The following is a 26,108-nucleotide window of genomic DNA, read 5'->3' as shown; positions in this document are numbered from 1 at the left end:
GTAATTACAGATATGCTTTGGTTATGTAACTATACTCCTATTATGTTAATGTATGTGCGCAATTTAAGTAGTAGCTTAAAACCTATACATGCTGAAGTTACTCTACAAGAAGATATGTCAAAGAAATAATCAATCTTCCCATGTTTTCTTCCGCCTGCTACTTCTATAGCTTTTCTTCTTCCTTCCTAATTACAACCCTTAAGTAGAATTCGTGCCTCATATCATAATTCTTCCAAGTGGTAAAGATACCTCAAGACAAATGCTGGGCATAGAAGCCACAGGGCATAAATATGCAAAGAAGTAAAAAGCTAACCTTTTCAAACAATAAGGCTTCCCTCTCACTTACCAACTTCACATTTCCCTGTATGGCCCCGGAAGATGACTGGTTAGCCAGAGACGGGTAAGATTCCTCAAGGGAGGAACAACCTAAGACAGGCACAGTCGCAGGGTGGCCATCAGGTGAGAAATTGGGGATCAACAGAGGTGAGGCTTAGAACCTCACCCCCCCTGTTCTGAGAGAAATCTTCTGCATACATGGATGTTTTATTGCCCTGGTCTAGCTTGGATTAACACATAGTCTACAGGCACACACCTGATCATCTACATTTGCTCTCATACAACACTAAACTATGTTTTCTACCTTTATCTTGTATCTACCTACCACTTCAGCATTTTATTAAAAATAATAATAAAGAGAGAAATGTGGTATCCACATATAAATCAAGTATAAAAACCAAATGAGTATTCATATTTGAACTGACTGTTTAGAGTTCATAATGCATGAGCAAAACCGAAAGTTTCTGTGATGACTGCCCTTCTACTGTTCACTATGTAACTTATTCATTATGTAAGAATTTGTTCTACATGTAAGAACTTGTTTGTTATGCCTCAGAAGATTGGAGACTGATGAAAATTAGGCTTGGGGTGGATTAATGATTGTGCATTGAGCATTGACTCCCCTATACAGAATTTTATTGTCGTTAACAACCATTTGATCAATAAATATGAGAATGCCCTCACAAAAAAAAAGAAAAAAAAAAAAAAGGACAGACTTCCAATGGTAAAATAAATAAGTAACCGGGATGTAATGTATAGCATAAGGAATATAGTCAAGATATTGTAACAGCTTGGTAGGGTGATAGCTGGAACCTAGAATTATGTATATAAATGTTTTATCACTGTGTTGTACACTTGAAACTAATGTAATGTAATACTGTGCGTCAACTACCCTTCAATAAAAAATAATTATTTAAAAAAAAAAAAAAAAAAGAAAAAGAAAAAGAACTTCCAACATCAGCACTCTCTGGAAGACTCATGCCAGAAGATGATCATCAAAAAACCCCAACAAAGATCCATGCACTGCTACAGCTGTAGATGCACTCATCCCACCAGTTCCTGGACTTGCCATGGGAATGAGGAAGGAGATATCTAAGCTGGCCTGTGCATACAGTAAAACAACAAATTCGACTGGATCTATACTGTTGGAACTCAATCAAGAATTAGGAGAAGTGCAAATTGTAGCGCTCCAAAGTCTTACAACTACAGACTATTTACTGTTAAAAGAACATAAGGGATGTGAACATTCCCCAGGAATGGGTTGTTTTAATTTGTCTGATTTCTCTCAGACTGTTCAAGTTCAGTTGGACAATATCCACCATATCATAGATAAGTTTTCACAAATGCCTAAGGTGCCTAACTGGTTTTCTTGGTTTCACTGGAGATGGCTGGTAATTACAGGTATGCTTTGGTTATGTAACTATACTCCTATTATGTTAATGTGTTTGCGCAATTTAAGTAGTAGCTTAAAACCTATACATGCTGAAGTTACTCTACAAGAAGATATGTCAAAGAAATAATCAATCTTCCCATGTTTTCTTCCGCCTGCTACTTCTATAGCTTTTCTTCTTCCTTCCTAATTACAACCCTTAAATAGAATTCGTGCCTCATATCAAATTTACCGAGTATCATAATTCTTCCAAGTGGTAAAGATACCTCAAGACAAATGCTGGGTATAGAAGCTACAGGACATAAATATGCAAAGAAATAAAGAGCTAACCATTTCAAACAGTAAGGCTTCTCTCTCACTTACCAACTTTACATTTCCCTGTATGGCCCCGGAAGATGACTGGTTAGCCAGAGACGGGTAAGATTCCTCAAGGGAGGAACAACCTAAGACAGGCACAGTCGCAGGGGGGCCATCAGGTGAGAAATTGGGGATCAACAGAGGTGAGGCTTAGAACCTCACCCCCCCTGTTCTGAGAGAAATCTTCTGCTTACTGGTTGTTTTATTGCCCTTGTCTAGCTTGGATTAACACATAGTCTACGGACACACATGATCATCTACATTTGCTCTCTTACAACACTAAACTATGTTTTCTACCTTTATCTTGCATCTACCTACCACTTCAGCATTTTATTAAAAATAATAATAATAAAGAGAGAAATGTGGTATCCACATATAAATCAAGTATAAAAATCAAATGAGTATCCATATTTGAACTGACTGTTTATAGTTCATAATGCATGAGCAAAACCGAAGGTTTCTGTGATGGCTGCCCTTGTGCTGTTCACCATGTAAGAACTTATTCACTATGTAAGAATTTGTTCTCCATGTAAGAACTTGTTTGTTATGCCTTAGATGAATGGAGACTGACGAAAATTAGGCTTGGGGTGGATTAATGATTGTGCATTGAGCATTGACTCCCCTATACAGAATTTTATTGTTGTTAACAACCATTTGATCAATAAATATGAGAGATGCCCTCTCAAAAAAAAAAAAAAAGTACACACTTCCAATGGTAAAATAATAATTAACCGGTATGTAATGAATATAGTCAATATATTGTAACAGCTTGGTATGGTGATAGCTGGTACCTAGAATTGTCATGTATATAAATGTTGAATCACTATGTTGTACACCTGAAACTAATGTAATGTAATACTGTGTGTCAACTGCCCTTCAATAAAAAAATAATTATCTACAAAAAAAAAAATAAAAATCAAAGCAATAAATAAATAAATAAATAAATAAATAAATAAAAGCATAACAGAACATGAAACTTAACTCTTTAGAAAGAGCCAAATTCTCATTACGTGTTTAAAAAAAAAAGATGATATATAAAGAAGGCACAAGAGGATAACTGCAAAATATTTCAAATGACTTCAGTAAAAAGAGTTAATCATCTCTAGTCATCTGTGGAAGAATTCATCTTCAATTCAGTCTTTAATGAATTCCCAAAGATAAAATGTTTTAAAGTTAGATTATGGCGATGGCTACAAAATTCCAACTTACTAAAATGTATGAAATGCACACTTAAAATTGGTGAACTTGGAGTATGTAATTTAAATTTCAAAAAAGCTAAAATTAGATAATTTTTTGTTAAAAAATTAGACAAACACCTATGTAAATTATATCTAAATAGAGTTCCTTAAAATACATATTTTTCTAAGTGGGTCCTGGGAACAACTAATGACCTTCCAATTTCACTTACTGGCAGACTGGTTAATGACAACATGCACAACTTACCATAATGGGGGAAGTGGATCTATCCACATAAGATCTTGAATATGAATCCTTGATTTTAGTCAATAGGTCTAATGAGCTATATTCTTTTCTAATAGTTTTAATGAGATAATTTACATACCACACATTTCACCCATTTTAATGTGTATAATTCAATAGCTTTTAGTACACTGACAGATGCATGGCAATACTGATTGATATGACAGATATATGCAATATGGTGATAACTACAATTTTAGAAGTTTCATTACCTCCAAAAGAAACTCCAAATTGTTTCATTTAAGAATGGTTAAAATGGAAGATGGCAGCATGAGTAGTTCAGTGGAAATCTCATGCCAAAAACATATATATTTATGAAAATACAATAAATACAACTATTCTTAAAAGAGACACCAGTGGATACAGTATAACAGCCAGGCTACATCTACATCTTCGAGAACTCAACATCACATGAAGGGGGTAAGATACAACCCACGGCCTGGAGGGACCCAAATGCCCCCAACCCCAGAACCCAGCGGGAAGAAAGGAGTCATAACAGGAAGGGAGTGAAAGCCCAGGACTGCTAAGCAATCAGCTCTAGAAATCTGCACCTGGAGCACAGACACATGGTGCACGGGGTGCTGGATATTAGAGAAACAGAAAAGCAAAATCTGCGGGCAGGTCTCCACAACTGGCACCCCTGAGACAAAAGAAAAGCAAGTGCTTTTTGACAGACTTAAAGGGATAGGGGCCACACAGCTGGACAAAGTCATCCTGGCACACTTAGCCAGCAGCTGGGAACACTGGGAAACGTTAGGCACCCTAACCCCCTGGGCGGCAGCACAGCTCTGAAACCCCTCACAGCAATAAGCAGCCTGCCAGTTGTTCCACCAACTGGTGTGGACCCTCACACACAGGCACAGTAGTGGGAGAGCGGCAGCGCGCACTGGGGGCAGCAGCGCCAGAGGGGACTGGTAGTATCCCACGTGTGCTGGTGGCACCAGAGGGGAGCGGGAGTGGCCAATGTGAGCCCGCAGCAGACCCGACCGAGCGGCCCGGGAGCGGCATGCATGCGCCAGTGGCTGTGGTGCCAGAGGGTACTGGGAGAGGCCCATGCTAAACCGCCGGGGCGGCGACTGAGCAGCGCAGGAGGGGCCCACACGTGCCAGCAGCAACGGCACCAGAGGGGCACAGGAGAGGCCCGTGCGAACCTGCAGCGGCACGAGAGGGGCCCAAGTGTGGCCCACATGCACTGGCAGCCGTGGTGCCAGAGGGGCATGGGAACATCCCATGGAGGCCGGCAGCAGCAGTGGAGGAGTGGCCCAGGAGTACCCGCGTGGAATCCAAGCCAGATGCACAGCAACCCGGGCAGGACCCAAAGGCTGCTGCTGGCACACAGCTACCCGGCAGGGGCGCCACATTCGCAGGGCAGAGCACCAGGCATGCCTGCCACTCCCTGTAGGGCTCTGCACTGCTCTGACGGAGACCAGGCCCACAGCAGCTTAGGGGATTAACCCAGTGGCTGCTCCAGGAGTGCAGGTAACAGACACAGGCATCGGAGAAGGGCAAGGCATCCAGCAAGCAGGAAAGGACGTTCTTCTTGCAGCTAACATACCCGCTACATGCCTACAGCTGCTGCTATCACCATGAAAAGGCAGAAGAATTTAGTCCAGTCCAAAATAGTCCAGGTAACCCCTGAGAAAGGATCTGCAGAGAGACCTAAGGGGTCTCACTGAAAAATAATTCAAAATAAAAATCATAAACATGCTGATGAATCTGCAGAGAAATATGCAAGAGCTAAAGGAGCAAGTACAGAGGGAGACTACAGAAATAAAACAATCTCTGGAAAGACTTAAAAGCAGAACGGAGGTGATGCAAAAGGCCACTGATGGAATAGAAACCAGAGAACAGGAACGCACAGAAGCTGATGCAGAGAGAGATAAAAGGATCTCCAGAAATGAAACAATATTAAGAGAAGTGTGTGACCAATCCAAAAGGAACAATATCCTCATTATAGGGTTACCAGAAGAAGACAGGGAAAAAGGGATAGAAAGTGTCCTTGAAGAAATAATTGCTGAAAACTTCCCCAAACTGGGGGAGGAAATAGTTGCCCAGACAACGGAAGCACACACAACTCCCAACAGAAGGGACCCAAAAAGGAAAACACCAAGACACATAATAATTAAAATGGCAAAGATCAAGGAAAAGGACAGAGTATTAAAGGCAGCCAGAGAGAGAAAAAGGTCCCCTACAAAGGAAAACGCATCAGGCTATCATCAGATTTCTCAACAGAAACCTAACATGCCAGAAGAGAATCCCATGATATATTTAATGCCATGAAACAGAAGGGCCTTGAACCAAGGATACTGTATCCAGCACGATTATCATTTAAATATGAAGGAGGGATTAAACAATTCCTAGACAAGCAAAAGTTGAGGGAATTTGCTTCCCACAAACCACCTCTACAGGGTATTTTAGATGTACTGCTCTAGATGGGAGCAGTCCTAAAAAGAACACAGAACAAAACACCCAATATATGAAGAATGGAGAAGGAGGAATAAGAAGGGAGAGAAATAAAGAATCATCAGACTGTGTTTATAATAGCTCAATAAGCGAGTTAAGTTAGACAGTAAGATACTAAAGAAGCTAACCTTGAACCTTTGGTAACCATAACTTAAAGCCTGCAATGGCAATAAGTACATAGCTTGCAATAATAACTCTGAATGTAAATGGCCTGAATGCACCAATCAAAAGACACAGAGTAATAGAATAAAAAAGCGAGACCCATCTATATGCTGCTTACAAGAAACTCACCACAAACCCAAAGACATGCACAGATTAAAAGTCAAGGGATGGAAAAAGATATTTCATGCAAACAATGGGGAGAAAAAAAGCAGGTGTTGCAGTACTAGTATCAGACAAAATAGACTTCAAAATAAAGAATGTAACAAGAGATAAAGAATGACATTACATAATGATAAAGGGCTCAGTAGAACAAGAGGATACAACCATTATAAATATATATGCACCCAATACAGGAGCACAAAAATATGTGAAACAAATACTAACAAAATTAAAGGAGGAAATACAATGCATTCATTTTGGGAGACTAAAACCAACACTCACTCCAAAGGACATATCCACAAGACAGAAAATAAGTAAGGACACAGAGGCACTGAACAACACACTAGAACAGATGGACCTAATAGACATCTATAGAACTCTACACCCAAAAGCAACAGGATACACATTCTCCTCAAGTGCACATGGAACATTCTCCAGAATAGACCACATACTAGGCCACAAAAAGAGCCTCAGTAAATTCCAAAAGATTGAAATCCTACCAACCAACTTTTCAGACCACAAAGGTATAAAACTAGAAATAAATTCTACAAAGAAAGCAAAAACGCTCACAAACACATGGAGGCTTAACAACATGCTCCTAAATAAACAATGGATCAACGACCAAATTAAAATGGAGATCCAGCAATATATGGAAACAAATGACAACAACAACACAAAGCCTGAAACACTGTGGGACGCAGTGAAAGCAGTCTTAAGAGGAAAGTATATATAGCAATCCAGGCATATTTAAAGAAGGAAGAATAATCCCAAATGAATAGTCTAATGTCACAATTACCGAAATTGGAAAAAGAAGAACAAATGAGACCTAAGGTCAGCAGAACGAGGGACATAATAAAGATCACAGAAGAAATAAATAAAATTGGGAAGAATAAAACAATAGAAAAAATCAATGAAACCAAGAGCTGGTTCTTTGAGAGAAAAACCAAAATAGATAAGCCTCCAGCCAGACTTATTAAGAGAAAAAGAGAATTAACACACATCAACAGAATCAGAAATAAGAGGAAAAATCATGACGGACCCCACAGAAATACAAAGAATTATTAGAGAGTACTATGAAAACCTATATGCCAACAAGCTGGAACACCTAGGAGAAATGGACAACTTCCTAGAAAAATACAACCTTCCAAGACTGACCCAGAAAGAAACAGAAAATCTAAACAGACCACTTACCAGCAACAAAATTGTAGCGGCAATCAAGAAACTACACAAGAACAAAACCACTGGGCCAGATGGATTTACCTCAGAATTTTATCAGACACACAGAGAAGACATAATACCCATTCTCCTGAAAGTTTTCCAAACGATAGAAGAGGAGGGAATACTCCCACACTCATTCTATGAAGCCAACATCACCCTAACACCAAAAATCCCACCAAAAAGGAAAACTACAGACCAATATCCCTGCTTAACGTAGATGCAAAAATACTCAACAAAATATTAGCAAACCGAATTCAAAAAGTACATCAAAAGGATCATACACCATGACCAAGTGGGATTCATCCCAGGGATGCAAGGATGGTACAACATTTGAAAATCCATCAAAATCATCCACCACATCAACAAAAAGAAAGACAAAAACCACATGATCATCTCCATAGATGCTGAAAAAGCATTCAACAAAATTCAACAGCCATTCATCATAAAAACTCTCAACAAAATGGGTATAGAGGGCAAGTACCTCAATGTAATAAAGGCCATATATGATAAACCCACAGCTAACATCATGCTGAACAGTGAGAGGCTGAAAGCTTTTCCTCTGAGTTCGGGAACAAGACAGGGATGCCCACTCTCCCCACTGTTATTCAACACAGTACCGGAGGTCCTAGCCACAGCAATTAGACAAAACAAAGAAATACAAGGAATCCAGATTGGTAAAGAAGTTGTTAAACTGTCACTATTTGCAGATAACATGATATTGTACATAAAAAACCTGAGAGACTCCACTCCAAAACTACTAGAACTAATATCAGAATTCAGCAAAGTTGCAGGATACAAAATTAACACACAGAAATCGGTGGCTTTCCTATACAGTAACAATGAACTAATAGAAAGAGAAATCAGGAAAACAATTCCATTCACAATAGCACCAAAAAGAATAAAATACCTAGGAATAAACCTAACCAAGGAAGTGAAAGACCTATACCCTGAAAACTACAAAACACTCTTAAGAGAAATTAAAGAGGACACTAACAAATGGAAACTCATCCCATGCTCCTGGCTAGGAAGAATTAATATCATCAAAATGGCCATCCTGCCCAAAGCAATATATAGATTTGATGCAATCCCTCTCAAATTACCAACAGCATTCTTCAACAAACTGGAACAAATAGTTCAAAAATTCATATGGAACCACCAAAGATGCCGAATAGCCAAAGCAATCCTGAGAAGGAAGAATAAAATGGGGGGGGGGATCTCGCTCCCCAACTTCAAGCTCTACTACAAAGGCATAGTAAGCAAGACTATTTGGTACTGGCACAAGAACAGAGCCACAGACCAGTGGAACAGAATAGAGACTCCAAACATATATGGTCAATTAATATACGATAAAGGAGCCATGGACATACAATGGGGAAATGATCATCTCTTCAACAGATGGTGCTGGCAAAACTGGACAGCTACGTGTAAGAGAATGAAACTGGATCACTGTCTAACCCCATACACAAAAGTAAATTCAAAATGGATCAAAGATCTGAATGTAAGTCATGAAATCATAAAACTCTTAGAAAAAAACATAGGCAAAAATCTCTTAGACATAAACATGAGTGACCTCTTCTTGAACATATCTCCCCGGGCAAGGAAAACAACAGCAAAAATGAACAAGTGGGACATATTAAGCTGAAAAGCTTTTGTACAGCAAATGACACCATCAATAGAACAAAAAGGTATCCTACAGTATGAGAGAATATATTCATAAATGACAGATCTGATAAAGGATTGACATCCAAAATATATAAAGAGCTCACACACCTCAACAAACAAAAATCAAATAATCCAATTAAAAAATGGGCAAAGGAGCTGAACAGACAGTTCTCTAAAGAAATCCAGATGGCCAACAGGCACATGAAAAGATGCTCCACATCGCTAATCATCAGAGAAATGCAAATTAAAACCACAATGAGATATCACCTCACACCACTAAGGATCGCCATCATCGAAAAGACAAACAACAACAAATGTTGGCAAGGTTGTGGAGAAATGGGAACCCTCCTACACTGCTGGTGGGAATGTAAATTAGTTCAACCATTGTGAAAAGCAGTATGGAGGTTCCTCAGAATGCTCAAAATAGAAATACCATTTGACTCAGGAATTCCACTCCTAGGAATTTACCCTAAGAATGCAGCACTCAAGTTTGAAAAAGATATGCACCCCTATGTTTATCGCTGCACTATTTACAATAGCCAAGATATGGAAGCAACCTAAATGTCCATCAGTAGATGAATGGATAAAGAAGATGTGGTACATATACACAATGGAATATTACTCATTCATAAGAAGAAAACAAATCCTACCATTTGCAACATGGATGGAGCTAGAGGCTACTATGCTCAGTGAAATAAGCCAGGCGGAGAAAGACAAGTACCAAATGATTTCACTCATATGTGGAGTATATGAACAAATGAAAACTGAAGGAACAAAACAGCAGCAGAATCACAGAACCCAAGAATGGACTAATAGTTACCAAAGGGAAAGGGACTGGGGAAGATGGGTGGAAAGGGAGGGATAAGGGTGGGGAAAAAGAAAGAGGGCATTACGATTAGCATGTATAGTGCGTGGGGGGGCACGGGGAGGGCTGTGCAACATAGAGAAGAGAAGTAGTGATTTTACAGCATCTTACTACACAGATGGACAGTGACTGTGAAGGGGTATGTGGGGGGGACTTGGTGAAAGGGGGAGCCTAGTAAACATAATGTTCTTCATGTAATTGTAGAGTAATGATACCAAAATAAAAAATAAATAAATAAAATAAATAAGTACAACACAGCAGAATGGGGTTGGATTCTAAAGACAGCATTAGGTAAAAATCTTCTGTAGTCAAATTACTCTTTGCGTCTCTAAATTGATTTTAAAGGATGGCGATCATGGTTTCAGATATACCAAATCATCTTTTTAGGAAGTCCAACTAAGCCAATTTTTTCCCATCAGTGAGACAAATAAACTACATTTTTGTAACTATTTGGCTTGCATTTCTGGGACATATTATTAAAAAAAAATGGGGATGGAGCAGTGAGAATGGAGGTGTGGTACAAAGTATGTGTGTTTGAATTCAGCTAAATGTATGAAATAAAAAATTATATCACACATCCCTTTAAAAAAAACAGATATCAGCATAAGCTATAAATCTAATGTAGAACAAAGGCTGTTAATAAAGTAGCATTGCTGGGCATAATAATTGGAAATCACAATATAGGTTGGTCACAGGGATAGCAGTACAGCATGGAGAATTTAGTAAATGATTCTGTAACATCCTTACTATATTGATGGACAGTAACCTCACTGGAGGGAGTGAGGACTTGATAATATGGGTAAATGTTGAACCACTATGTTGTGTATTTGAAGCCAACATAAGATTGTATATCTATGATACTTTAATGCAAAATAAAAATAAATAAAGTAGCATTTCTTAAAAAAAATATATATATATATATATATATAAAGAGTACATACATATCAACAAACAAAAAGCAAATAATCCAATTAAAAATGGGCAGAGGAGCTGAATAGACAGTTCTCTAAAGAAATCCAGATGGCCAACAGACACATGAAAAGATGCTCCACATCACTAGTCATCAGAGAAATGCAAATTAAAACCACAATGAGATATCACCTCACACCATTAAGGATCGCTACCATCCAAAAGACAAACAACAACAAATGTTGGCGAGGTTTTCGAGAAAGGGGAACCCTCCTACACTGTTGGTGGGAATGTAAATTAGTTCAACCATTGTGGAAAGCAGTATGGAGGTTCCTCAAAATGCTTAAAATAGAAATACCATTTGACCCAGGAATTCCACTTCTAGGAATTAACCCTAAGAATGCAGCACTCAAGTTTGAAAAAGACAGATGCACCCCTATGTTTATCGCTGCACTATTTACAATAGCCAAGAAATGGAAACAACCTAAATGTTCATCAGTAGATGAATGGATAAAGAAGAGGTGGTACATATACGCAATGGAATATTATTCTGCCATAAGAAGAAAACAAATCCTACCATTTGCAACAACATGGATGGAGCTAGAGGGTATTATGCTCAGTGAAACAAGCCAGGCGGAGAAAGACAAGTACCAAATGATTTCACTCATATGTGGAGTATAAGAACAAAGAAAAACTGAAGGAACAAAACAGCAGCAGTATCAGTGAACCCACGAATGGACTAACAGTTACCAAAGGGAAAGGGACTGGGCAGGATGGGTAGGATGGTAGGGATAAGGGTGGGGAAAAAGAAAGGGGGCATTATAGTTAGCATGTATAATGTGGCGGGGTAGGGTACGGGGCAGTTCTACAACACAGAGAAGAAAATTAGTAATTTTACAGCATCTTACTAGGCTGATGGACAGTGACTGTGAAGGGGTATGTGGGGGGACTTGGTGAAGGGGGGAGCCTTGTAAACATTATGTTCTTCATGTAATTGTAGATTAATTATACCAAAAAAAAAAAAAAGAATGGTTAAAATGGTAAATTTTATATTATGGGTACCTTACCTCAAATTTTTTCCCCATTAAAAAAAAGAAAAAAGAAACCCCACACCCTGTAGCTATCACTCTCCTATCCCTTTTCCTCATCCCTTCAGTCCTAAGGAACAACTAATCTACTTTCTATGTTTCTGGAGATTTGCCCATTCAGTATACTTTGAGAGCACATAATATACAGTCTTTTGTGACTGGCTTCTTTCACTTAGTATAATGTTTTCAAGACTTGTGACCAGTGAATGTTGAGCATCTTTTCATGTGCTTTTTGGCCACTTGTACATCTTTGGAGAAACGTCAATTCAGATCCTTTGCCCATTTAAAAATTGGGTTGCCTTTTTATTATTGCGTTGTAAGAGTTCTTTATATATTCTAGACACAAGTCCCTTATCAGACATATAATTTACAAAGAATTTCTCCTATTCTATTCGTTGTCTTTTCACTGTTTTGAAGCAAAGAAGTTTTACATTTTGATCAAATCCAATATCTATGTTTTTCTTTTGTTCATGCTTTTGTTGTCATTTCTAAGAATCCTTTGACAAAACCAAGGCCATGTATAGTTTTAACTGTTATATTTAGGTCTTTGATACATTTTAATGTTCATATATGCTGTAAGGGTCCGATTTCATTGTTTTGCTAAAGAGCTACATTTCTAATTAGCACAAGATAAAGTTCAAAAGTGGGTATACTAAATGCAGTGTAGTATCCTGGCATAGATTCCAGAACAGAAAAGAGCACAAAGACTGGGAAAATTTGAATAAAGTATGTAGTTTAGTTAATAGTATCAATGTAGCGATGTTTATTTCTTAGTTTTGATAAAGGTACTGACTGTGGTTATGAAACTTGTAAACTTTAAAGGATTTGGGTGAAGATTATAGGGTAAAACTTTTTACTATTATTGCAAAATCTGCAAATTTAGTATTAGTTATAGTGACTGCAATTTATTAAAATCCAAACTCATTAGTAATGATGAGTACATTAAAATTAAATCAGATTAATATGAGATTACTTTTGCCTATCACACACACAAAAAAAAACCTACAGAAAAATACTTAATATCCACAATCATGTTTCTCTTTCCCTTCAGGATTACGAGTTGTGTTTACTTATCTTGTCTTACTCATCTCCTCTAATCTTGAACATTTCCTCAACTCTTCCTTGTCTTTTATGACACCAGCATTTTTTGAGACTATACAGCAGTACTTACCTTACTAAATTTGTTGTGTTTGTCTGAACCTTCTTCAAAATTAGATTCTGGTTACGTATCTCTGGCTGAAATACTATATGAGTAATATTGTGTCCTTTTCAGGGTATCGTAACTGGAGGCATACAATGTCTGTTCATCACTGATTACTAATTTTCATCACCCACTCAAGGTGCTTGACTGTTTCTTTCCAATGTATATAGTTATAAACACTGCTTCTTACTGTGTATCTAACAATATGTGGAGAGATACTTTTAAACTATATAAATATCCTGCCCATCAAACTTTCCCCCTAGGTTTCACAACCACTGAAGATTCTAGCCCAAAACAATCTTTGCAATGATGACTTCCAAAATGCTGGTTTTTCCCAACTCTACCATTCCCTTCACATCTTTCAGTCAGCATTCTATTATAAAGAAAAGCCCTCCCTTTCCAACTTCATCTATCATGGAAATTAGGAATTCCTATTTTATTCAATGGGTTATAATCAAGAGATGTTTATATGGATGCTCAAATTGTTCCAGATCTGGCCAGTGGGAGCACCTTCAAGCTGGTTCTAGCATCCTCTTGAAAGGTCCTATTTTTTTTTTAAAAAGCACTTTTTAACCTTCTGGTACAAGATATTCTAAAGCTTATCTTTTATGCTCCCTGTCCCCACAGAGGACAGGGGATAGAATGAGCCATTACTCCAAGAGCTCTTGATTCATGTAGTGAGGAATCCAAGATCTGAGTGCTAAGTGTGCTTGTTGCTACTGGGATATCAATGCAACTAGAATCTTACAGAAGAGAGAGCTAGGAAATATATATGTCATGTAATTAGTTCATATTAATGCCACAAATTCCTATCCAATACCTATCTAGTCCCACATGGTTCTTCCTTACATTCGCCAATTTCCTATTTCTATCATTCTTTCAGTTAGGATCTGATTCCAAATGACATCAAAATTATTCACTGCTCAACCTTTTAACACACAGTTTCAGAACTGTCACACCCGTACCAATATGAAACAAATTTACTGAGAAGAGTTCAAGATTTATTTGCAGTTTCCTCTTCCCAACCAGATGGAGGGTAAATAGTCAAATACTGTGTATGAAAGTTACTCGTATTAGTTTGGTTTTTACTCCAATGTGGTTGTAGCCCAAATACAGTTGGATTCTTTGTTCCTGCTTGCCTTTTCGTGACTCCCCCCATACATAATGACTTCATTTTAACTTTTAAATATACAAAATATTTATCAAAAGAGGTAAAACAAGTTACCATTCTGTCCTCTATCTACTTCTTTCTATACCCCACAACTATCACCATTCTGTATCTTGAATTGTTGGTTGTATGGTATATAAGTTAATTTAATCAAACTGTACATTTAATATCTCTGTATTTACTGTATACAAATTATACTTAATAAAATAAGTCAATTAAAAAATACTACTGACACTCATTGAATGGCTACATGATGGAGATTTTTTCCACAGGGTTCTCTTATTGGGCCCATTTCTAAGAGTCTATATTTTTTTTCCTTTATTATTCTATATTTCTCCACATTAATATTAAGAAGAATGGGACAAGCAAACATTCAGACAAAACTGTAACACAGAAAAAAGGTTGTTTATGAAATACCTGTTTTCTGAGTGTCTCTTCCCTTATTCTGTGTCTAATCCAGAAATCAAACAAACATAACCTACATCACACACGCACATAAAGCATGTGTACACAAAAAGATTCTGAAAGGGCAAATCCTACCATTTGCAGCAACATGGATGGAGCTGGAGGGTATTATGCTCAGTGAAATAAGCCAAGCGGAGAAAGAGAAATACCAAATGATTTCACTCATCTGTGGAGTATAAGAACAAACGAAAAACTGAAGGAACAAAAACAGCAGCAGAATCACAGAACTCAAGAATGGACTAACAGGTACCAAAGGGAAAGGGACTGGGAAGGATGGGTGGGTAGGGAGGGATAAGGAGGGGGGAAGAAAAAGGGGGTTATTAAGTTTAGCATGCATGGGGGGGGAGAAAGGGGAAGGCTGTACAACACAGAGAAGACAAGTAGTGATTCTACAACATTTTGCTATGCTGATGGACAGTGACTGTAAAGGGGTTTATAGGGGGTACCTGGTATAGGGGAGAGCCTAGTAAACATAATATTCGTCATATAAGTGTAGATTAATGATAAAAAAAAAAAGCAGTTCCTGTGTGGTGACCTCCAGTGAGTTCTACACAAGGGTATAACGGGCATTTAAAAGTGTAGGCAAAGGGTCTGTTTGTGTTTATACAGTGGATCAAAGCCTAATTGGGCTACCCCGAAAATGAACTAAGATACGATATGAAAAAGAACTTCCAACATCAGCACTCTCTGGAAGACTCATGCCAGAAGATGATCATCAAAGAACCCCAACAAAGATCCACGCACTGCTACAGCTGTAGATGCACTCATCCCACCAGTTCCTGGACTTGCCATGGGAATGAGGAAGGAGATATCTAAGCTGGCCTGTGCATACAGTAAAACAACAAATTTGACTGGATCTATACTGTTGGAACTCAATCAAGAATTAGGAGAAGTGCAAATTGTAGCGCTCCAAAATCTTACAACTACAGACTATTTACTGTTAAAAGAACATAAGGGATGTGAACATTCCCCAGGAATGGGTTGTTTTAATTTGTCTGATTTCTCTCAGACTGTTCAAGTTCAGTTGGACAATATCCACCATATCATAGATAAGTTTTCACAAATGCCTAAGGTGCCTAACTGGTTTTCTTGGTTTCACTGGAGATGGCTGGTAATTACAGGTATGCTTTGGTTATGTAACTATACTCCTATTATGTTAATGTGTGTGCGCAATTTAAGTAGTAGCTTAAAACCTATACATGATGAAGTTACTCTACAAGAAGATATGTCAAAGAAATAATCAATCTTCCCATGTTTTCTTCCGCCTGCTACTTCTATAGCTTTTCTTCTTCCTTCCTAATTACAACCCTTAAGTAGAATTCGTGCCTCATATAGAATTTACCGAGTATCATAATTCTTCCAAGTGGTAAAGATACCTCAAGACAAATGCTGGGCATAGAAGCCACAGGGCATAAATATGCAAAGAAGTAAAAAGCTAACCATTTCAAACAATAAAGCTTCTCTCTCACTTACCAACTTTACATTTCCCTGTATGGCCCCGGAAGATGACTGGTTAGCCAGAGATGGGTAAGATTCCTCAAGGGCGGAACAACCTAAGACAGGCACAGTCGCAGGGGGGCCATCAGGTGAGAAATTGGGGATCAACAGAGGTGAGGCTTAGAACCTCACCCCCCCTGTTCTGAGAGAAATCTTCTGCATCCATGGATGTTTTATTGCCCTTGTCTAGCTTGGATTAACACATAGTCTACAGGCACACACCTGATCATCTACATTTGCTCTCTTACAACACTAAACTATGTTTTCTACCTTTATCTTGCATCTACCTACCACTTCAGCATTTTATTAAAAATAATAATAATAAAGAGAGAAATGTGGTATCCACATATAAATCAAGTATAAAAATCAAACGAATATTCATATTTGAACTGACTGTTTATAGTTCATAATGCATGAGCAAAATCGAAGGTTTCTGTGATGGCTGCCCTTGTACTGTTCACCATGTAAGAACTTATTCACTATGTAAGAATTTGTTCTCCATGTAAGAACTTGTTCACTATGCTTTAGTAGATTGGAGACTGATGAAAATTAGGCTTGGGTGGATTAATGATTGTGCATTGAGCATTGATTCCCCTATACAGAATTTTATTGTTGTTAATAACCATTTGATCAATAAATATGAGAGATGCCCTCTCAAAAAAAAAAAAAAAAAAAGTACATACTTCCAATTGTAAAATAAATAAGTAACCGGGATGTAATGTATAGCATAAGGAATATAGTCAAAATATTGTAACAACTTTGTATGGTGATAGCTGGTAGCTAGAATTATTATGTATATAAATGTTGAATCACTGTGTTGTACACCTGAAACTAATGTAATACTGTGTGTCAACTACCCTTCATAAAAAATAAAAAACAAAAAAAAAAGATTCTGCAAGGATGTTCATCTAAATGTTAACAGCAGCTGTGCTTGGGTAGGAAAATTACCGAGGGAGTTTCTACTCCCTTATTTTTACCTCTAATTTACAAATGGGAAATAAATGAAAAGTTCAACTTGTTAAGAATTTGGAAGACATTTTCTCTATGGAAAAATACTTCAAATTGTTGTTTTATTCTAAGGTACCCATTAAAACTAAAAAACTAAATCTGTAATACCACCAAAATATTAAACATCTATATAAAACTTGTTGCTAAGAAAAAAAGAAGCAATCTTAATAGGAAGAAATAATGAATGAATAATAATGAAATGTGTGTATGTATGGGACTTTACATAAGTCAGTGTTTTGCAATATTTGATTCAATAGCAATTTAAGTCATAAAACTGCTAAAGTAGTGTAAACAACATGGAAATTAAAGCAGAATATCTTTACAATTTTTTCAATGATCTAAGAAGCTCAATAAATAAAATGATCTCTTTCCACATACACCTAATTCAAGTGACTATAAAATACGCTACTGCCTATGTCTTTTTGTATTACTAATTTTTACTCTGCCAGGACTGGATATTAAATAAATGCTGGTCACTGACATTAAGCCTTTAACACTTACAAAATACACTGTTCCAAAGCCTCCCTGGCCAACTTCTCTGAGATCTGTGAAGAGCTTTTCTGGATCTTCTTTGAAGAAGAGTTCTGCAATTTCAGGGTCCTTCAGGCTGTCTGAAGGGTTAGTTGATGACATCCTGCAGGGCAATCAGCTGTCTGATTCTAATTTTATACTGCTCTCCCAATCCTTGGTAAATCGGTATGAATGAAGCCACGTTGACATAAACAATTGCAGAGAAATAAGAAAAAAGGAAAAGCAAACATTGCTAAGAATAATTAGTATAACATCATTTTCTGACATATATAAAATTACCTTAGACCTGGAACTTCACTGAAAAGAAGTGTTGCCTACTAGTGCAGGAGTCACAATCACCTGTGCTGCTTTAAAAAAAAAAGATTCCCACTATACATAGTATTTAAGTACATACTATACATACACTTCTAAAAATTAGATCAATCTTTATGTACTTGAAGGCTTTCTGTATCAGTACTTAAAGATTTATCTAACTCTGATGCAATAAGCTCATTAGCAAAAGAGATAATATAGTAAGACCATTAAAAACATGCCCAACAACTCAAAATGTACCCATAATATGTTTCTAACAACAGGAAGATTCCCATCTATTAATGACTTTCAAATACAAGAAAATAGACAATAGATTTAATTCAGTAAGATTTATTTTCCTTTCAGATACCACATGGCAGCGTTTAATCAATTCTAACACAGACATTCCTAAGAAAAATGCAATGGGAGAAAATAATGAATTTAACATAGAAAGATAACTGTTTCCTCCATAACCTGATGCACATTAAAATATGGCTTTATCAAATCTGCTTCATTACATAAGCAGATACACTGCAGAATTCCCTGGTAGTTCTGATATCAGTTCCTTTGCATCAGATTACCAAATCTCAAAAATGGCTGCCATAAATGAGAGGCTTCACAACCTGGTTCTAGAATGACATGGCCTAGATAGGAATCCTGGCAACAATTATTTACCAACTATGAACTTGGGTCACCTCATTTTCCAAATCTATAAAATGAAAGAAATAACCTACCTCCTAGAGTAGCTGTGAGGGTAAAATGAGTTAATAAATGTTAAGTATAGACTAGTACTCAGGAACAGTAAGCAGTACATTAAATGTTAGTTATCATGACTTCCTTAAATTTACCAATTAAAATGAAAAACTCCAAAATTGATTTCATTAAACTCATAAGGGAAAATAAAGCTCTAGCCAGTTCTTTCCATGACCAAAGCATATTTTTTAAATTTTTAAATGGTTTTAATTCCAAAACTTTTTTTTAATTAAAGAGAATTTTTAAGCCTGTCTCATTTTTAGTAAAGTCAACTGAATCAATTATAATGCTTGTTATTAAACTTCTAACTACATAAAACACATTTATATATCTTTTGCACCTTCCTAAATTAATACTACAATGCAGTAAAAACTCAAATTATTGGTTTATATTCCTTTTCTAACACATTTCCAAGGCTGTCCCATATTCTACACTTTTACCAATCTCTCTGCTCTGGAAGTTAGTTCTCTGGAAGAGGGCTTCAATTACAATTCTTCCAAGAATATGTGACCATAGGAAAGTCATGTAACTTATCACTCCTAAAATGAGGATATTGAACTCAATTCTACATAAAGTGTTACTATTCAATTAATATACCTGTGAAAAACAAAAGGCCTTCTATGTTACTTAAGACCTTATTTAATAACTTAGAATTATCAAATTATAGTACCTTTATAACAATCATTATTATACATAAAATTTTCTAAAAATTTTGAAAAGAGAGGAAAAAACATTGGAAAAATGAATACATCCTTAGAAACTTGTGGGACAGTATCAAACTATCCAAATTTCACATTATAGGTGTTATATAAAGAAAAGAAAATTTTATTTTGGAGAAAAGAGTTCTTACTGAAAGCAGAAAAGATCCCAGATTTGACAAAAACATAAACTTAGAGATTCATGATATTCAGCAAGCCCTAAACGGAGCAAATCCAAAGAGCTTAGACCTGATGAGGCCTAAACATGTCATAATGCTAAAAACCAAAGATAAATTAAATTTGAATGATCACAGGTTTCTCATAAAATACAATGGAGGCCACAGAATGTTGAATAAAATACTTAAGATGAAGAAAAGAAAGAACTGCAAACCCAGAAGAGAATCCTTATTTTCTAAGCAAAAGACTTGTGGAATGACTGCAAAAAAATAGAGAGAGAGAGAGAAAGACTTAGATGAAAGGAAGCTAAGAGAATCTGACCTCTATTAAGGGAAAAGTAAAATATGAAACAAAAGAAAGCTGAAGGCTATATTAATACCAGACAAAATATTCAGAGCTTCAGAGCTATGAAAATTACAAGGAGTAAAGAGGAGCATTACAAAATGTTATGATTCCATTCATCAAATTCTAAATATATACTCACCCAAGAAAAGAGCTTCAAATTACATGAAGCAAAAACTGATACAACTGAAAAGAGAAGATAAGTCTGTAACTCAAATACCACCACCACAGACCAACACTATCAACCAACAAGACCCAATGACATACCAGCACGTAACCTGGCAACACCAGAATGTACATTCTTTTCAAGTGTGCATATTATGACATTCACTGTGAGGTCATACTCTGGGCCATAAAACTAATCTTAACAAGTGAAAAAAATTTTGATTCATACAAAATGTTTTCTCACCAGAGAGTAAAATAAACTTAAAATCAGTAACAAACAGTTAAAAAAGAACAACCTCAGGTTTGGAAATTAAATACACTTTTAAGTAACCCATGGGTCAATAAAGACATCTCAAGGGAAAAGAGAAAATAATATGAATTGTGTGAACATAAAAATATAACATAAAATTTACAGGATTCTTACACAGAAATTAAGGCACTACATCATAGTAGAAAAAGAACTCCAATCAATAATCTAAGCTCCAATCTTAAAAATCTACAAAGAGAAAAGCAAATAAAACCAAAACTAAATATAGAAGGAAATACTAAAGAACAGAATAGAAATCAATGAAACGAGACAACAAAATCAGTAAAATCAAAAGGCAGTTCTTTGCAGGGGAAAAAAGTCAATAAAACTGAAAAAACTCTGCCAAGCTAACCAAAGAAAACAAGAGCAAGTTACCCAAAAGAGGGCATATTACTATATTCCTAAAGTCATTAAAAGGATAAGGAAATAAAACGAACATGTCTAAATTCATAAATTTGACAAAACAGATCAAATAGGCAAATTACTTCGTAGTGGTACTTATCAACTACCAAAACTCACTCAAGAAGAAATAGAGAGCTGCCTCTTTCACCCACCTGACAAACTGTAGTGGCTCAGGCTCAGACCCCAAGAGGCACCGGCTTCCACTGCCTCAGCCCCTACACCACTGCCCTCGGTGCACCACTGCAAAAGACAACAAGGCCAGCCCCACAGTGATGGCAGAGGTGTGAGGGCTGGAGCCACAGCAGGGGGCATGGGACGCACAGCAACGCAGGCTGGAGAGCTGGCTGAGCTGAGTGGGGAAGCTGTCATTGGGCAGTGCAGCACCCTCAGAGGGGGCCATGGCTAACGGGGTTTACCCACTGCTCAACGCTGCCAATGGAGCAGTGAAGCTGACGGTATCCAGCACACCTCTAGTGGACTTCCTGATTGCAGCTGAAAGATTCCACATCTATAATCCCAGATATAATGACTGGATACTGCCTGAACCAAGCTGGCTTTGAGGCCGTGAACCCACATGTAATTCGGTTCATCTCCCTAGCTGCCAATAAACTCATCTCAGATATTGCCCACGATGCTCTGCAGCACCATAAAAATGAAAGGAGTACACTTAACCATGGAGGAGTTGACCCCTGCCCTCAGTGAGTATGACATCAGTGTAAAGAAGCCACACTACTGACAGCATTGGTTTAAAGATGGCGGCGTGAGAGGAGAGACAGAGGCTTCCTCCCAAAGACACAGATAGTATGAAAATACAATTCACAAAACTAATCCTGAGAGAGCAACAGGATAGGAATGAAAGAATATTGACAGAACTGTTGTGACCAATCCAAACGGAACAATATTCATATTACAGGGGTACCAGAACAAGAGAGAGTAAAAGGGAAAGTATCTTTGAGGAGGTAATTGCTGAAAACTTCCCCAATCTGGGGAAGGAGATAGGCTCTCAGGCCATGGAGATGCACAGATCTCCCAACACAAGGGACCCAAGGAAGACAACACCAAAACATATAATAATTAAAATGGCTAAGATCAAGGATAAGGACAGACTATTAAAAGCAGCCAGAGAGAGTAAAAAGATCACATACAAAGGAAAACTCATCAGGCTATCATCAGACTTCCCAGCAGAAACCTTGCAGGCCAGAAGGGAGTGGCATGATGTATTTAATGCAATGAAGCAGAAGGGCCTTGAACCAAGAATACTCTTACCTGGCAAGATTGGCATTTAAATCTGAAGGTGGGATTAAACAATTTCCAGATAAGCAAAAGCTGAGAGAATTTACCTCCCACAAACCATCTCTACAGTGCATTTTGGAGGGACTCCTGTAGATGGAAGTGTTCCTAAGGTTAAAGAGCTGTCACCAGAGGTAATAAAAAGGGAGAGACAAAGAGTACAGAATACGATACCTAATATATAAAGAATGGATGAGGTGGAAAAAGAGAAAGAAAAAGAAAAGAACCTTTAGCTTGTGTTTGTAATAGCATACTAAGTGAGTTAAACTAGACTCTTAGATAGTAAGGATGTTACCCTTGAACCTTTGGTAACCACAAATCTAAGGCCTGCAATGGCAATAAGTACATACTTATACATAATCACCCTAAATGTAAATGGTTTGAATGTACCAATAAAAAGACACAGAGTCACTAAATGGATAAAAAAAACAAGACCCAACTATATGCTCCTGACAAGAGACTCACCTCAAACCCAAAGACATACACAGACTAAAAGTGAAGGGATGGAAAAAGATATTTCATGCAACTAATAGGGAGAAAAAAGCAGGAGTTGCAGTACTTGTATCAGAAAAATAGACTTCAAAACAAAGAAAGTCACAAGAGACAAAGAATGACATTACATAATGATAAAGGGGGCAGTCCAACAAGAGGATATAACCATTATAAATACATATGCACCCAACACAGGAGCACCTACATATGTGAAACAAATACTAACATAATTAAAAGGGGATATGGAATGTAATGCATTCAATCTAGGACATTTCAACACTCCACTCACCACTCCAAAGGACACAACAACCAGACAGAAAATAAGGAAGGACACAGAGGCATTGAACAACACATTAGAACAGATGGACATAACAAACATTTACAGAACTCTTCACCCAAAAGAAGCAGGATACACATTCTTTTCAAGTGCACATGGAACATTTTCCAGAATACACCACACATTAGGCCACAAAAAGAGCCTCAGTAAATTCAAAAAGATTGAAACTGTACCAACCAACTTCTCAGATCACAAGAGTGTAAAACTACAAATAAATGGTAAAAAGAAAACAGAAAGGCTCACACAAACACATGGAGGCTTAACAACATACTCCTAAATAATCAATGGATCAATGAGCAAATTAAAACAGAGATCAAGCAATATATGGAGACAAATGAAAACAACAGCACAAGCCCCAACTTCAGTGGGAATGCAGAGAAGGCAGTTCAAAGAGAGAAGTATATAGCAATCCAGGCCTATTTAAAGAAGAAAGAACCCTGCAAAATTAATAGTATAAATTTACAACTACTGAACTGGAAAAAGAAGAACAAATGAGGCCCAAAGTCAGCAGAAGGAGGGACATAATAAAGATCAGAGAATACACACAATTGAGAAGAATAAAACAATAGAAAAAAATGAATGAAACCAAGAGCTGGCTCCTTGAGACAATCCACAAAACAGATAAACCCTTAGCCAGACTTATTAAGAGAAAAAGAGGATCTACACACATAAACAGAATCAGAAATGAGAAATAAAAAATCACATCAGACACCACAGAAATACAAAGAATTATTAGGGAATACTATGAAGATCTATATGCTAACAAACTGTAACCTAGAAGAAATGGACAACTTTCTAGAAAAATACAAGCTTCCAAGACAGACCCAAGAAGAAACAGAAAATCTAAACAGACCAATTACCAGCAATGAAATTGAATCGGTAATCAAAAATCTACCCAACAACAAAATGCCTGGACCAGATGGATTCACTGCTAAATTTTAGCAGACATTTGCAGAAGACATAATATCCACTCTCCTCAACGTTTTCCAAAAACTAGAAGAGGAGGGAATACTTCCAAACTCATTCTATGAAGCCAGCATCACTCTAATACCAAACCAGGCAAAGACACCACAGAAAAAGAAAACTACAGACCAGTATCTTTAATGAACATAGATGCACAAATACTCAACAAAATATTAGCAGACCAAATTCAAAAATACATCAAGAGGATCATACACCATGATCAAGTGGGATTCATCTCAGGGATGTAAGGATGGTACAACATTTGAAAATCCATTAACATCATCCACCACATTAATAAAAGAAGGACAAAAACCACATGATCATCTCCATAGATGCTGAAAAAGCATTCGAAAAAATGCAACATCCATTCATGACAAAAGCTCTCAACAAAATGGGTATAGAGGGCAAGTACCTCAACATAATAAAGGCCATATATGACAAACTCACAACCAACATCATACTTAACAGTGAGAAGCTGAAAGCTTTTCCTCTAAGATCAGGAACAAGACAGGGATGCCCACTCTCCCCACTGTTATTCAACATAGTACTGGAGGTCCTAGCCACGGCAATGAGACAAAAGAAAGAAATACAAGGCATCCAGATTGGTAAAGAAGTCAAACTGTCACTACTTGCAGATGATATAATATTGTACATAAAAAACCCTAAGACTCCACTCCAAAACTAAAAGAATTAATATCTGAATTCAGCAAAGTTTCAGGATACAAAATACACAGAAATTTGTTGCACACCTTTACACTAACAATGAACTAGCAGAAAGAGAAATCAGGAAAACAATTCCATTCACAATTGCATCAAAAAGAATAAAATACCTAGGAATAAACCTAACCAAGGAAGTGAAAGACCTATGCCCTGAAAACTGTAAGACACTCTTAAGAGAAATTAAAGAGGACACTAACAAATGGAAACCAGTCCTGTGCTCTTGGCTAGGAAGAATTCATATTGTTAAAATGGCAATCCTGCCTTAAGCAATTTACAGATTAAAGGCAATCCCCATCAAAATACCAACAGCATTCTTCAATGAACTGGAACAAATAGTGTTAAAATTCATATGGAACCACAAAAGACCCCGAATAGCCAAAGAAAGCTGAAGAAGAAAGAATAAAGTGGAGGGGATCTCACTCCCCAACTACAAGCTCTACTACAAAGACATAGTAATTAAGACAATTTGGTACTGGTACAAGAACAGAGCAACAGACCAGTGGAACAGAATAGAGACTCCAGACATTAGCCCAAACATATATGGTCAATTAAAATATGATAAAGGGGCCATGGACATACAATTGGGAAATGACAGCCTCTTCAACAGATGGTGTTGGCAAAACTGGACAGCTACATGTAAGAGAATGAAAATGGATCATTGTCTAACCCCATACACAAAAGTAAATTCGAAATGGATCAAATACCTGAATGTAAGTCATGAAAGCATAAAACTCAGAAAAATACATAGGCAAAAATCTCTTGGACATAAACATGAGCGACTTCTTCATGGACATATCTCCCCGAGCAAGGGAAACAAAAGCAAAAATGAACAAGTGGGACTCTAACACGCTGAAAACCTTCTTTACAGCAAAGGACACCACCAATAGAACAAAAAGGCATCCTACAGTATGGGAGAATATATTCATAAATGACAGAATCGATAAAGGGTTGATATCCAAAATATATAAAGAGCTCACACACCTTAACAAACAAAAAGCAAATAATCCAATTAAAAAATGGCCAGAGGAGCTGAACAGACAGTTCTCCAAAGAAGAAATTCAGATGGCCAACAGACACATGAAAAGATGCTCCACATCGCTAGTGATCAGAGAAATGCAAATTAAAACCACAATAAGATATCACCTCACACCACTAAGGATGGCCACCATCCTAAAGACAAACAACAACAAATGTTGGCAAGGTTGTGAAGAAA

General features: G+C 37.2%; 1 protein-coding gene and 1 pseudogene across 1 annotated transcript in view; one reads left to right on the top strand and one right to left on the bottom strand.

Annotated features, from left to right (window-relative positions):
- The window catches only part of LOC118913849 (serine/threonine-protein kinase TAO1-like), a 93,014-nt gene extending 73,052 nt beyond the window's left edge, over positions 1-19,962 (bottom strand). The window contains 1 exon segment of the mRNA XM_057499479.1: positions 17,929-19,962. Within this exon segment, the coding sequence (XP_057355462.1) occupies positions 17,929-18,060 (132 nt within the window). The 5' untranslated portion in view covers positions 18,061-19,962.
- Positions 19,963-20,477: 515 nt separating this feature from the next.
- Positions 20,478-26,103, top strand: LOC118913848 (transcription initiation factor TFIID subunit 10-like; annotated as a pseudogene).
- The last annotated feature ends 5 nt before the right edge of the window (positions 26,104-26,108 follow it).

Source organism: Manis pentadactyla, chromosome 4 (genome assembly GCF_030020395.1).
Source record: "Manis pentadactyla isolate mManPen7 chromosome 4, mManPen7.hap1, whole genome shotgun sequence".
NCBI lineage: Eukaryota > Metazoa > Chordata > Mammalia > Pholidota > Manidae > Manis > Manis pentadactyla.
Note: the sequence above shows the minus strand (reverse complement) of the source record. Positions and strands in the feature narration are given on the sequence as shown.